The 15,491-nt window shown below is 49.2% G+C and overlaps 1 protein-coding gene across 1 annotated transcript in view; it reads right to left on the bottom strand.

The window, feature by feature from the left end:
- The window catches only part of LOC139275951 (C2 domain-containing protein 2), a 111,946-nt gene that overhangs the window by 93,047 nt on the left and 3,408 nt on the right, over positions 1-15,491 (bottom strand). The window contains exon 2 of the mRNA XM_070893192.1: positions 6,013-6,169. Coding sequence (XP_070749293.1) covers positions 6,013-6,169 — 157 coding nt within the window. The remainder of the gene's footprint in view (positions 1-6,012; positions 6,170-15,491) is intronic.

Genomic DNA, 15,491 nt, shown 5'->3' with positions numbered 1-15,491 from the left:
CCGGGCAATGGCCTTCATCAGCACGATGCCTGGATGCTTGCTGTGGAGTTCCCTGATGAATGCTTCCCTGCCCCTCTGGGGCATGACTACCCGGCTGCCCCATAGTAGGCAGTCAGCTTGGATGGAGAGCTCATCCATCCGCCTGTGAAACGGTCTGACCTCCTCGGGGCATGCTCAGTGTGCGGGCGCCCAATCCCCAGTCAGGACACATTTCTGAATCAGGGATAGGAGGGGATCTCTGTTTGTCCAGATTTTGATCTGGCGGGCTGTGATGGGGGAGCCTGCGCTGTCAAAGGCATCGACAGCCATGACCAACTCAGCGTTTTGTTCCGCTGCCCCCTCGGTGGTGGCCAGTGGAAGCCTGCTGAGCGCGTCAGCGCAATTTTCAGTGCCGGGCCAGTGCCGGATGGAGTGGTCATAAGCAGCCAGCGTGAGAGCCCATCGCTGTATGTGAGCTGATACGTTGGCATTGACAGCCTTGCTGTCTGACAATAGGGATGTTAACGGCTTGTGGTCCGTTTCTAATTCGAACCTCCTGCCAAAAAGGTACTGATGCATTTTTTTTACACCATAGACACATGCAAGTGCCTCCTTCTCAACCATCACATATCCCCGTTCTGCTTGAGAGAGCGACCTGGAAGTATAAGCCACAGGTTGTAGTTGGCCCTCAGCATTACTCTGCTGCAACACGCACCCAACCCCATAGGACGATGCATCACATGTCAGAACCAATTTCTAACAAGGGTCGTCCAGGGTCAATAACTTATTTGAACAAAATAGGTTCCGCGCCCAATTGAAAGCCCGTTCCTGACAGCCCCCCAAAAACCAACCACAACCCTTACGCAGGAGCACGTGAAGCGGCTCCAACAACGTGCTTAAGTTCGGCAGAAAGTTCCCGCAATAGTTCAAAAGTCCCAGAAATGAACGCAACTCCGATGTGTTGCCGGGCCTGGGTGCTCGTTGAATCGCCTCTGTTTTGGATTCGGTGGGCCGAATCCCATCTGCAGCAACCCTCCTGCCCAGAAACTCAACCTCAGGAACTAAAAACACACATTTAGACTTCTTGAGTCGCAGGCCTACCCAGTCCAGTCGGCATAGCACCTCCTCCAGGTTGTGGAGGTGTTCCTCGGTGTCACGACCCGTGATGAGGATGTCGTCCTGGAATACAATCGTTCCCGGAATGGATTTAAGCAGGCTTTCCATGTTTCTTTGAAAAATCGTGGCCGCTGATGGAATGCCAAACGGGTACCTGTTGTAAACGAACAGTCCCTTGTGCGTGGTGATGGTGGTCAGTAGTTTAGATTCGTCGGCCAGTTCTTGGGTCATGTAGGCTGAAGTGAGGTCCAACTTGGTGAACAGCTTGCCGCCTGCCAGCGTGGCGAAAAGATCCTCCGCTCTCGGGAGCGGGTATTGGTCTTGCAGGGACACCCGATTGATAGTGGCCTTGTAGTTGCCACAGATTCTGACAGAACCATCCGCTTTTAGGACAGGAACGATGGGGCTCGCCCAGTCACTGAATTCAATGGGCGAGATGATGCCCTCTCTCAGCAAATGGTCCAATTCGCTCTCAATTTTCTCCCGCATCACATACGGCACCGCTCTGGCTTTGTGGTGCACTGGTCTAGTGTTCAGGGTGATGCGTATCACTACTTTGGTACATATGAACGTCCCGACGCCAGGTTGGAATAGTGACTCAAATTGTTGTAGGACTTGTGAGCACGAACTTTGCTCCACAGCTGACATTGCGTGAACATCCCCCCATTTCCAGTTCATCTCGGCTAACCAGCTCCTCCCCAACAGTGCGGGACCATTGCCCGGGACAATCCAGAGCGGCAGCTGGTTCACTAAACCATTGTGTGTGACCGCCAACATTGCACTGCCTAGCACCGGAATGATTTATTTGGTATATGTCCGTAGTTGTGTCTCAATGCGTTCTAGTTTGGGTCTACTGGCTTTGCGTGGCCATAGCTTTTCAAATTGTTGAATGCCCATGAGTGACTGGCTGGCCCCCGTGTCCAGCTCCATGCGTACAGGGATGCCGTTTAATAAAACCTTCATCATCATTGGTGGCGTTTTGGGATATGAGCTGTGAATGTTTGCCACATGAACCCACTGAACTTCAGCGTCCATTGATTTGCCCGAAGAGTCTTCCTGCCTCACAGCCCCCTCTTCTGGTCCATCCGCCTTGTAAATTAGCCTGGTTACAGGCTTCCTGCACATTCCAGCTAAATGGCCACTGAGGTTGCAATTTCTGCAGACAAATTGTTGAAACCTGCAAGTCCTGGCAGAGTGTTTGCCCCCACACCTCCAGTATGAGCTGAGCTTCCCATTGTTGTGAACAAAGGAGCTATGACCCGGCATTCCTTGTTGATTATCCCTTTTACTGCCCTTGAGTACCCTGTTAATGGGTGTCAATGGCCCCATCCCGGACCGCATTGTCCACTGTAATAGCGTAAATGTCCGTTCAGCCTGCCATTGTCTCTGTTGAAAACCTATTCTGGGGTCTATTGCTGCCTGGGGTGTGTCGAACTGCCCCTGCCTGCCTGCGGGGCTCTGAGCCACGTTTATGATATTGACTCCCTGATCCCCGCCGCGTTGGAGGCAGAATTGCGCGCGTATATTATTTTGGTTTCCTCCTCCCCCACCATGAAGGTCTGAGCCATCAACACCGCCGCTTCCAAAGGCAAATCCTTGGTCTCAATTAACTTTCGGAAAATCCCCGCATGACCGATGCCCTTAATAAAGAAGTCCCTTAACATCTCCCCCCTGCAGGCATCTGTGAACTTACAGAGGCTGGCCAAACGCTGGAGGTCCGCAACGAAGTCCGGTATGCTCTGTCCTTCACGACGTCGGTGGGTGTAGAATCTGTGTCGGGCCATGTGTATGCTGCTCGCCGGTTTGAGGTGCTCACCGATTAGTTTTCTGAGCTCTTCAAAGCTGGATTTTCGGGTGCTAGTAGATCCTTCATGAGCGCGTAAGTCTTAGGTCTGCAGCTGGTCAGCAGATGGGCCCTTCGCTTGTTGGCCGCTGTATCTCCCAGCCAGTCCTTCGTGACAAAGCTTTGCTGGAGCCTCACAATGAAATCGTCCCAGTCCTCACCAACACAGTACCGTTCCTCTGTGCTATCGGTGGCCATTCTCGTGGGTCGTTGATTCCCGTTTCTCGTCACCAATGTAATGTCCTTACTCAATGGCACAAAACTCACACGAGGCACATTCTATGGACAAGGTCACTCTATGACCTGAAACTTTATTCACAGGACCAAGAAGTGATGACCCTGCGTGGGACCTCCCTTTGTATACCTGGATGACCAGGTAAGGAGTGTCTCCCACAAGTTCACCCCCTGTGGTCAAGGTGTGCATTGCTTAAGTATATACAGTATTGCAGTGGTGTTACGTAAAGGTTACATACATGACCGTTACAATGAAAGGGCAGAGGTGAAGCCATGAAGGGATATAAACACAAGGCTGAGAATTTTAAATTTGTGGCATTGGGTGACCAGGGGGGACTTAGTGCGGGATAGGATATAGGCAGCAGAGTTTTGGATAGCTGAAGTTTATAAAGAATGCATGATGGGAGGCCAGCCAGGAGAGCATGGGTATAGTCACGTCTGGAGTTGACAAAGACTGAAGGATTTCTCCAGTATTAGTATTAGGCGGTCCCTCGTATCGAGGATGACTTGCTTCCACACCAAAAAGGGATGAGTTCACAGGTGTTCCAATGAGGGACCTGACATTCAGGTCCTGAACTACATATTGATGCGTGTGCGTGGATTCTGTTAACGTGGGGTGGCTGTTGCACACCAACCACCACACGGGCTTGACAGAACTAGGTCTTGATCCAGTGGAAAAGATTAAACAAGAAGACTGGAGACCAAGCTCTGCTGCACGGACCTAGTGCGCACACATACGCCTACTGTCCATAGATCGCAGTGTGGGCTGGCCCATGTTGCCCCTGGGCCCTCGCCTCTCCTGGGCCCCTGTCGTGCCTGAGGAAGTTGCAACAATAGGGCAGAGGTAAGGCCATGACGGGCTATAAACACAAGGCTGAGAATTTTAAATTTGAATCGCTGGTTCTCCAATAGATGAGTGGATTTATATAGCGCCTTTAACGTAGTGAAATGTCCCAAGGCGCTTCAAAGGAGTGTTATGAGATAAAAATTTGACAAGTAGGCGGTCTTTGTGATGGAAAATTTGTGTATAGAAGAACTCCACGAGGCTGAGTACTGTGAGCTAAACTTAGTGTGACCTTAGTCTTCTTTATTACAACTCCAGAGTGCCTGAACAACATGGCAGCCAACCTTTTATACTGGCCCTGCAGGTGTGTGCAGATGACCACTAGGACTCCAACAGTCGCGCCCTCTGGTGGCAAGTATTACATAGTTACATACATACATCACTCCCCCCCCAAAGTCTTTGGTACAAGTTATTTACAAGTTGAGGTGATCCAGAGCCCTTTGCTCCCCGGTTGATGGTCTAAGTTCAAACCCTGGCGTGTGTGAGTTGGTTGGACCATTGCTGCACTGCACCGTGGCTGGTCTGACCGGACTGTCAGGAACGGTGGGTCCATCCTCGTGATTGACAGCGAGGTCAATTGCTGGTTGGGTGTGTGTTGGTGGATCGTCGATGGTGATGTCCTCTTCAAGTTGTTCTTGGTTGTCAGTAAATCGCAATTTGGTCTGATCTAAATGTTTAATTGTCCACCACCATTTACGACTGGATGTTGCAAGACTGCAGAGCTTTGATCTGATCCATTGATTGTGGGATCGCTTAGCTTTATTTATAACATGCTGCTCCCGCTGCTTAGCATTTAGTCCTGTGTTGCAGCTTACCCAGGTTGGTACCTCATTTTTAGATACGCCTGGTGCTGCTCCTATGCTCTCCTCATTGAACCAGTGTTGGTCCCCTGGTTTGATGGTAATGGTAGAGTGATGGATGAGCCGGGCCATGAGGTTACAGATTGTGGTGGAATACAATTCTCCTGCTGCTGATGGCCCACAGCACCTCATGGATGCCCAGTTTTGAGCTGCTAGATCTGTTCTGAATCTATCCCATTTAGCACGGTGGAGGGTGTCCTCAGTGTGAAGATGGGACTTTGTCTCCACAGTGACTGTGCGATGATCACTGCTACCAATACTGTCATGGACAGATGTATCTGCGACAGGCACATTGCTGAGGACGAGGGCAAGTAGGTTTTTCCCTCGTGTTGGTTCTCCTACCACCTGCTGTGGGCCCAGTCTGGCAGCTATGTCCTCCAGGACTCGGCCAACTCGGTCAGTAGTGGTGATATCGAGCCACTCATAGAAGCTGCCACATCGCCCGTGAGATGCCTCATGAGGTCAGGATCCGCACGGTCCGTCTGGGAGACCACCATCGTCTGCACACTGGCAATGATGGGCTTCATGGTGTGTGCAGAGCTGTGTACAATGCAGGAGCCGGACTCCTCCATGCTCCTTACCACTTGCAACAGGCTCTCGGGCACACTTGCCATTGCCCCATCATGTCGGAGTGCTAGGCCATCACCCTTTGTTCAAACGCCTCTCCAACGATGTCCTTACCTGAGTCCTGTGGAAAAGAACCTGCACGAACTCGCCCTTCGGGGAGCTGGCTCCCGAGCTTGCCTTACCCCTTGACCCTGCTGCAGCCCGCTAGGCCCCAGTGCATCACCCAGTGCAGACCCCTCCCCTAAGCTTAACTGCAATGACGGTATACTCCCAGTATCTGAGCTGGTGCGTGCGAGTGGGAGAAGCAGTGATGGGGTGCTTGCATCGTCCTCCTCCTCCTCCCCCCTCCCCCCCATTCCTTCTCCCTGCAGACTGGGTCTGGGGGGGGGGGGGCTCAGTCACAGGCTGAGCCGGGACATTAACTGGAAGCACAAATGGCACAAGAGTGGTGTTAAAGTGAGGGAAGGGGTGGGCATGCTGGAAGAACGGTGGTCAGTATGTGGAGCAGCTAAATGTTAAGGCCTTCTGCTTTAAATGGAAGATGGGATGAGAGGAAGGCTTTCACTGACCAATGTTGGCCCCAGCGGGCTCGGTTCCCACTGCCACGGGATGGCCACCTGCGGCCTATAGGTGAAGTACTCGCTCCTCCAGGTCTGTGAGCTGGTGTAGTTCAGGCTCCCCCGCTCCTGGTTGTTGCTGCTGCAGCCTGTTATGTACCACCTTGGCCTGCAAAAGAAAGGAAGTTTGGTGAATCACAGTACATGTATGTATGTTGAAGAAATGCATGGGCAGCTTAAGCAGCTGAGATTGTCGGCAAAGCATCAAATGAGGCAATAACTGTGGTAGGCCCACATCCTGAGTTAAATGCTGCTTTGCTGAGTCTGCACAGAGCCTGCCTGGTAAGAGTTATGGGAACAGACAGAGGCTCACAGGTTCACAGGTAAGAGTTGGGGAACACGTACGCATTTACACCAGACGAGTGAGGTCACAGAACTTCTTGCGACACTGTTTGGTTTGCATCCAAAGATGGAGATGCCCGAAACCTTGGTGCTGTTAGGTATGGAAGAACTCCACAGGACTGAGTACTGTGAGCTAAAACTGATGTGACCTTAGTCTCTTTAATACAACTCCAGAGTGCCTAAGCAGCATGGCAGAGAACCTTTTATACTCCCTTGCTCAAGGTATGCAGGTGACCCTTGGGCCTCCAACATTTGCGCCCTCTGGTGGCAAGTCTTACACAGTTACAATGTTTACATACATAACATCACTCCCCCCACCCCCCCAAAGTCTTTGATACAAATTATTTACAAGTTGAGACGATCCAGGGCCCTACGCTCCCTGGTTGATCATCTGAGTTCAAACTCTGGCCTGGGTGAGTTGGTTGGACCTTTGCTGCACTGCGGCCCGGCTGGTCTGACAGGACTGTTGGGAATGGTGGGTTCATCCTCTTGACAGCGTGGTCGATTGCTGGTTGGATGTGTGTTGGTGGATCGATGATGATGATGTCCTCTTCAGGTTGTTCCTGGTTCTTGGTGAACCGTAGTTTGGTTTGATCCAAATGCTTTCTGCACGTTTGTCCATTCAATAGTTTGACAATGAACACTCTATTTCCCTCTTGGCCAAGACAGTGCCAGCGACCCAGTTAGGACCAAGACCGTAATTAAGGACAAACACAGGGTCGTTAACATCAATGTCACATGATACAGCCGCGTGATCGTGGTACATGTTCTGCCGGTTTCGCCGGGTTTCCACATGATCATTTAGATCCGGGTGGACTTGGGAGAGCCTGGTTTTGAGTGCTCTCTTCATTAACAATTCTGCAGGGGGAACGCCAGTGAGTGAGTGGGGTTGTGTCCAGTAGCTGAGCAGAACCCGAGATAACCGGGTCTGCAAGGAGCCTTCCGTCACCCGTTTCAAGCTCTGCTTGATAGTTTGGACTGCCTGTTCTGCTTGACCATTGGAGGCGGGCTTAAACGGGGTAGACTTGACATGCTTGATGCCACTGCAGGTCATAAACTCATTGAATTCCGAGCTGGTGAAACACGGTCCATTGTCACTGACAAGGACGTCGGGCAAGCCATGGGTGGTGAACATGGCCCGGAGGCTTTCAATGGTGGCTGTGGATGAGCTGGATTACATGATTACACATTCAATCCATTTGGAGTAAGCGTCCATAACTATTAAGAACATCTTTCCTAGAAAGGGGCTGGAAAAATCTACGTGGATCCTGGACCACAGTTTGGAGGGCCATGACCACAGACTAAGTGCAGCCTCCCTTGGTGCATTGCTCAGTTGCACTGATGTACGCATGATTCCAAGTCCGAGTCAATGCCGGGCCACCAAATATGCGACCTGGCAATTGTCTTCATCATGACAAGGCTTGGGTGGGTACTGTGTAGGTGGCGTATAAACGTTTCCCTGCCTTTTTTTGGCAAAACCACGTGATTACCCCATAAGAGACAATCCGACTGGATGGACATTTCATCTTTACGTCGGTGAAATGGCTTAATTTCATCTTGCATTTCCCCGGGAACGGCCGACCAGTTCCCAGCAACTTTTTACTAATGATAGCACAGGATCCTGGCCGGTCCAGGTCCTGATCTGGCGAGTTGTGACGGGTGACCCCTCGCTCTCAACAGCATCCATGACCAGTAGCAAGTCTGCGGGCTGTGCCATTTCAACCTCAGTGGTGGGTAATGGTTGCCGGCTGAGAGCATCAGCACAGTTCTCCGTGCCTGGTCTGCGGCAGATAACATAATCATTAGCGGATAATGTTAGTGCCCATCTTTGGATGCGGGACGAGGCATTGGTGTTTATACTTTTGCTCTCTGAAAGCAGCGAAATGAGCGGCTTGTGGTCAGTTTCAAGCTCAAAACAAAGTCCAAATAGGTATTGGTAAATTTTCTTAACCCCATATACAATGCTAACGCCTCTTTCTCTACCATACTGTAGGCTCTTTCAGCCTTAGACAGACTTCTAGATGCATATGCAACCGGTTGGAGGTTGCCCGATTCATTGGCTTGCTGTAACACACAGCCGACCCCGTACGATGAGCCGTCACAAGCTAGCACTAAATGTTTACAAAGGTCATAGTGTACAAGTAACTTATTTGAACATAGCAGGTTCCTGGCCTTCTCAAAGGCTGTGTCTTGAGATTTGCCCCAAACCCAGTCATCACCCTTACGTAGCAACATGCGCAAAGGCTCTAACAACATGCTCAACCCGGGTATAAAGTTACCGAAATAGTTGAGGAAACCCAGGAACGACCGCAGCTCCGTCACATTCTGTGGTCTGGGTGCATTCTTGCTGGCCTCCGTCTTTTAGTCCGTGGGCCTGATGCCGTCTGCTGCAATCTTTCTCTCCAAAAATTCGACTTCTGGCGCCAGGAAAGCACACTTGGAGCTTTTCAGCCTGAGTCCCACTCTGTCTAGGCGACTTAGAACATCTACCAGGTTGTATAGGTGTTCGATGGTGTCACGACCAATGATCAGGATATCGTCTTGAAACACAATGGTGCAAACTCTCCATGTTTCTCTGGAAAATGGCTGCAGCCAAGTCAATCCCGAAAGGGCACCTGTGGTATATAAACAGCCCTTTGTGTGTGTTGATGCACGACAGTCTTTTCAAAGATTCAGCCAGCTCCTGTGTCATGTAGGCGGAGGTTAGGTCCAACTTGGTGAACGACTCCCCCCCCGCTAACGTTGCGAACAGGTCATCTGCCTTGGGCAGTGGGTACTGGTCCTGTAGTGAGACTCGGTTAATCGTGACCTTGTCGTCTCCGCAGATTCTGACCATGCCATCGCTTTTCAACACCGGAACAATTGGACTGGCCCACTCGTTGAACTCGACTGGCGATATGATTCCTTCGCGTTTCAGTCTGTCCAGTTCAATCTCGACTTTCTCCCCTCATCATGTACGGAACCGCCCAAGCCTTGTGATGGACAGGCCGTGCCTCGGGGCCCAGATCAATCTGTACCTTGGCGCCTGTGAAGTTGCCGATGCCTGGTTCGAATAGCGAGGGAAACTTGCTCAGCACTTGAGCACACGACATCAAAGCACTATCATCCACTGAAGGTCGTGCTTTGATGTTGTTCCAATTCCATCTAATCTTTTCTAGCCAGCTTCTGCTGAACAGCGTTGGGCCATTGCCTGGAATAATCCACAATGATCGGTCATGCACAGCTCCATCATACGATACCTTCACTGCCGCACTTCCAGTGACTGGTATAAGCTCTTTGGTGTAGGTTCGCAGCTTTGCATTAATCGGGCTCAGTTTAGGCCTTTGTGCTTTATTGCCCCACAGTTTCTTGAAAGCCTTCTGGCTCATTATTGACTGACTCGCACCCGTGTCCAACTCCATGGATACTGGAACTCCATTTAATTTGACTTTCAGCATTGTAGGAGGACTCTTGGTGGTGAAGGTATGTACCCCATACACTTTTTCCTCGGGTTGAGTTGCCTGTGCTGCGTGATCCACACCGGATCGATCATCCTCTGCCACGTGGTGTGTCGCAGCATGTTTACACATTCACTGGAGGTGTCCCATCGTTGCACAGCCTTTGCACACGTAGTGCTTGAATCGCCATTGATGGGCCCAATGATTACCCCCCACAGCACCAACATGGTGCTAATGGATTCACATTCACCCCCCCCCGATGGCGCACTCTGAGTCATCACAGGTCTTGCAGCCACAGATGTATAGGCCCTGCCACATGCAGTTCGGCCCACTAGCGACGTCATTTTATGCACAGTACTTGCCGGTGAGCTTCGATGTTGAAAAGATCGTCCGTGTTTGGTGTTATCGCCCGTGGCCATGCATGTCTGGGCGATCGCGATGGCCCTGCTCAGGTCTAGGGTTTCGGCATCCAGCAGCTTTCGAAGAATGACCTCGTGGCTGATGCCCAGCACAAAAAAATCCCGCAGCATTTACCCCAACGCAGCTCCAAAATCGCAAGGTCCCGCGAGGTGTCTCAGGTCGACGATATAATCTATCACGTCCCGGCCCCCGGAGCGATGGTGCATGTAAAAACGATACCTGGCCATGAGGATACTCTCCTTCGGCTTGAGGTGGTCCTGAACCAGCGTGCTCAACTCTGTATATTCCTTCTCCGTTGGTTTTGTCAGTGCGAGCAGATTCTTGATGAGGCCGTATATTTTAGGCCCACAGATGGTGAGGAGAATCGCCCTATGCTTGGCTCGTTGGCCACAAAGTACTGGTCAAGACGCTCGATGAAAGCTTCCCAATCATCACTCTCTACAAATCTCTCTAATATTCCAATGGCAGCCATGGTTGTGTGAAGGTTCGTATTCTGTTACTCGTCACTAATTGTTGTGTATAGAAGAACTCCACGAAGCTGAGTATTGTGAGCTAAACTTAATGTGACCTTAATCTTCTTTATTTCAACTCCAGAGTGCCTAAATAACATGGCGGCCAACCTTTTATACTGGCCCTGCAGGTGTGTGCAGGTGACCATTAGGACTCCATCAGTCGCGCCCTCTGGTGGCAAGTATTACATAGTTACATACATAACAGAAAGAATATGGGGTCTGAAGTCCAGCTCAAGGTTGAATAGGATGCCGAGGCTGTAAATAGTCTGGTTCAATCTGAGACGGAGGGCAGGGGTGGGGGTGGAATTGGTGGCAAGGTGTGGAGTTTATGATGGTGGGGGGTGGGGGGGGGGGTTGAAGATAATGCCTTCAGTCTTCTCGATGTTTAACTGTAAGAAATTGTGGCTTATGCCAGACTGGATGTTGGACATGTAGTCTGACAACAATGAGGCACTGGAGGGGTAGAGAGAGGTGGCAGAGAGTAAAGCTGGGTATACAGGTGGAAGCAGATCATAGAAACATAGAAACATAGAAAATAGGTGCAGGAGCAGGCCATTCAGCCCTTCGAGCCTGCACCACCATTCAATATGATCATGGCTGAACATGCAACTTCAGTACCCTACTCCTGCCTTCTCTCCATACCCCTTGATCCCTTTAGCCGTAAGGGCCACATCTAACTCCCTTTTGAATATATTTAGTGAATTGGCCTCAACAACTTTCTGTGGTAGAGAATTCCACAGGTTCACAATTCTCTGAGTGAAGAAGTTTCTCCTCATCTCGGTCCTAAATGGCTTACCCCTTATCCTTAGACTGTGACTCCTGGTTCTGGACTTCCCCAACATCAGGAACAATCTTCCTGCATCTAACCTGTCCAGTCCCGTCAGAATGTTATATGTTTCTATGAGATCCCCTCTCATTCTTCTAAATTCTAGTTCTAAATAAACCTAGTCGACCCGGTCTTTCATCATATGTCAGTCCTGCCATCCCGGGAATCAGTCTGGTGAACCTTCGCTGCACTCCCTCAATAGCAAGAATGTCCTTCCTCAGATTAGGAATAGCAATTTCTGGTCATTTAGGAGACATCAGTATTGATACATTTCTTTGATATCTGCTTGTGTTTGAAGAGAGGCTTTATAAAAATCAACACAGACAGCAGTCAAGCAGCAGAAAGACTGTGAAAGGAGTCAAGAAAACAGAAAGGGATAAATAACCTCTGCACTGCCAGCAGGACAGATAGCAAAATTAATCTATCTTACTTTGTCAAGTTAGAATCCCTTCAAATGGGCTCGAGTGTTCGTGTTCTTTATTTTGTAACAATGCACAAACAAAAGTTGAACTGATTGTACCAAGTGACTTTCAGCATACTCAGTGTCAACTGTTAAATAAAGCAACTTATGCACTGAACCAAACAGCACTCCACCTAGTGTTAACTCAGTCTGTCTCGGAGTGATTAAAGGAGTACACATACCTCAGGCACTGAGATCTGATCCACATCACAAGGGAGTTTCATTGTTACTCTCCTGGGTCCCGTTACTGCTTTAGCAGATTCAGGTAGTGAGAGTCAACTTCCACAAAAAAAGCAGGCAACCAGCTCACTTAAGGGAGCGACTGACACCAATGAACCCTAGCAGACATTGACGATGAGATTCAACACTGCCTCCATTGTGCCAGTGCAGCCTTTGGCCGCCTGAGGAAAAGAGTGCTCAAAAACCAAGCTCATGATCTACAGGGCCGTACTGATACCCGCCCTCCTGTATGGCCCAGAGACATGGACCATGTACAGTAGGTATCTCACCACCAGCTCATGGTCTACAGGGCTGTAGTGATACCCGCCCTCCTGCATGGCCCAGAGACATGGACCATGTACAGTAGGTATCTCACCACCAGCTCATGGTCTACAGGGCTGTAGTGATACCCGCCCTCCTGTATGGCCCAGAGACATGAACCATGTACAGTAGGTATCTCACCACCAAGCTCATGGTCAACAGGGCTGTATTAATACCCGCCCTCCTGTATGGCTCAGAGACATGGACCATGTACAGTAGACACCTCAAGTAGCTGGAGAAATACCACCAACGATGTCTCCACAAGATCCTGCAAATCCCCTGGGAGAACAGACATACCAACGTTAGCGTCCTCAACCAGGCCAACATCCCCAGCATTGAAGCACTGACCACACTTGATCAGCTTCACTGGGTGGGCCACATTGTTTGCATGCCTGACACAAGACTCTCAAAGCAAGCGCTCTACTCGGAACTCCTTCATGGCAAATGAGCCAAAGGTGGGCAGAGGAAACACTTCAAGGAAACTCTCAAAGCCTCCCTGATAAAGTTCAACATCCCCACCGACACCTGGGAGTCCCTGGCCAAAGACCGCCCTAAGTGGAGGAAGTGCATCCGGGAGAGCGCTGAGCACCTCGAGTCTCGTCACCGAGAGAGTGCAGAAAACAAGCGCAGGCAGCGGAAGGAGCGTGCGGTAAACCTGTCCCACCCACCCCTTCCCTCAACGATTATCTGTCCCTGTGACAGACTGTGGTTCTCGTATTGGACTGTTCAGCTACCTAAGGACTCATGTTTAGAGTGGTAGCAAGTCTTCCTCGATTCCGGGGGACTGCCTACGATAATGAACAGATACCAGCACCAGCGTTAAATAATTTTTATAAAAGTAAACATTTGTAAACTTCTATGGTTCTATACAGGGCTACTGGGAGAAAGCTCGGGCAAAGAGCTGACGAAGACATGATGGGCTGAATGGCCTCCTTCTGTGCTGTAAAACATTATTATTCTATATGGTTAAAAGTACAATTTGGATATCAGATTTTTCATGAATCACTACTGGATGTTTCAATCTTTTCAGATAAGGGAAAACAATACTTTGCATTAGTTTTATATGCCACAAAATTATCTTTGTGAAATAAATACTCATTCTGGGTACAGTAGTGTTGTGGTTATGGAACTGGACTAGCAATCACAGGTCGTAAGTACATAATCACGAGAATGGCAGGTTATGAAATTGAATTCAATAATCAGTGCGGTTGTACCAGAAAATAAACATGAAAACCGTTGTATGGTTGTAATAAGCAACTATTTCATGAATGTCTTTCAGGGAAGTGAACCTGTTATTCCTACCTTATCTGGCCTACAGATGACTACTGTCTAAGAAAGAAAGACTTGCATTTATATCACGCCTTTCATGACCACCAAATATCCCAAAGTGCTTTATAGCCAATGAAGTACTTTAAAAAAAAAGTGTGGTCACTGTTGTAATGTAGGAAACTCTGCAGCCAATTTGCGCACAGCAAACTCTCACAAACAGCAATAATGGCCAGAAAATCTGTTTTAGTGATGTTGATTGAGGGATAAATATTGGTCAAGACACCAGGGGTAACTCCCCTGCTCTTCTTTGAAATAATGTCATGGGATCTTTTACGTCCACCTGAGAGAACAGACGGGGCCTCGGTTTAACGTCTCATCCGAAAGGTGGCACCTCCAACTGTACAGTACGCCCTAGTACTGCACCGGAATGTTAGCCTAGATTTTTGTTCACAAGTCTCATGGAGTGGGATTTGAACCCACAAGCTTCTGACTCAGAGGCAAGGGTGCTACCAACTGCACCACTGGCTGACACAACACCAATGCCATCCCAATGCAAATTGCTTGAAGGGAACTGGATATATACTTGAAAAGGAAACATCTGCAGGGCTATGGGGGAAAGAGAATGGGAACGGACCAATTGGATAGCTCTTTCAAAGAGCTGGCACAGGCACAAAGGGCCGCTGGCCTGGCCAAAGCCCTCCCTGGAGGCCCACTGTTTGCCCCTGAAGTGGCTGCAGAGTTCGTAGCGGCCCTCCCCTTTAACTGAAGTGTGGTGTTGATGACTTGAAGCGATGGCCACTCCGGCCTGCCTGCACTGCAGCCCCGCAACACTGCTCCGACCAAAAAACAATTCCAAGTCCTGAATTTCTCCGGATTGGGGTGGAGAAACACTTTAAAAAACAGTAGGTGCTCCCCATTTAGGGTGGGGCTCAATTTTAACCCCTATGATTCTAAGAAGGTAGCTCTTCCACCTTGTCAGGACAACTAGGGATGGACAATAAATGACACCTTGCTAACCTCCTGAGAACAATTCTTTTTTAAATCAAGTTTATAAAAATCAGCTAAACCTGATATTGGATTAATGCGTAACCTAACCTCCAGTTACTTGTTATTCACTTTTAGTTGTGTGCAGGCTCAAAAGATATCGGGGGCAAAATTGCGGTCGATGGCTTCCTTCGGACAAAAGCCTCCGACCCGAAAAAAATCTACGAAAATACCTGGTGGTCACAGAGGCACCTTGGATTGCGGTCGGAGGCCTTCATTCGATGTGCAGCGTACAGAGAGAGGACTTCCCCAAACGTACGGAAATGCTGGAGTCACGTGGGCCTGGACCACCAATCACTAGGCAGTATTCTCATTGATCAAAATGGGAACTCCGTTTGTGCGAGTTCCCATTACTATCAATGAGAAAACCCTCCTAAAACAAGAAACACAGCATAATAAATTTTAAAAAACCTCACATATTTAAAATTAATTGAAATTAAATCTAATTAAATGTTTTTAGAAAAAAAAACATTTTTTGGAATTTTTTTTAATGTATTTGAATAGGGTTAAAAATAAACTTACCTTAATGGACAGGGTTTTTAAACATAAAAATGAATGATTAAATTTAATTTTTATTTGTT

This window comes from Pristiophorus japonicus, chromosome 11 (genome assembly GCF_044704955.1).
Source record: "Pristiophorus japonicus isolate sPriJap1 chromosome 11, sPriJap1.hap1, whole genome shotgun sequence".
Lineage (NCBI taxonomy): Eukaryota > Metazoa > Chordata > Chondrichthyes > Pristiophoridae > Pristiophorus > Pristiophorus japonicus.
This window is presented reverse-complemented; position numbering and strand designations above follow the sequence as displayed.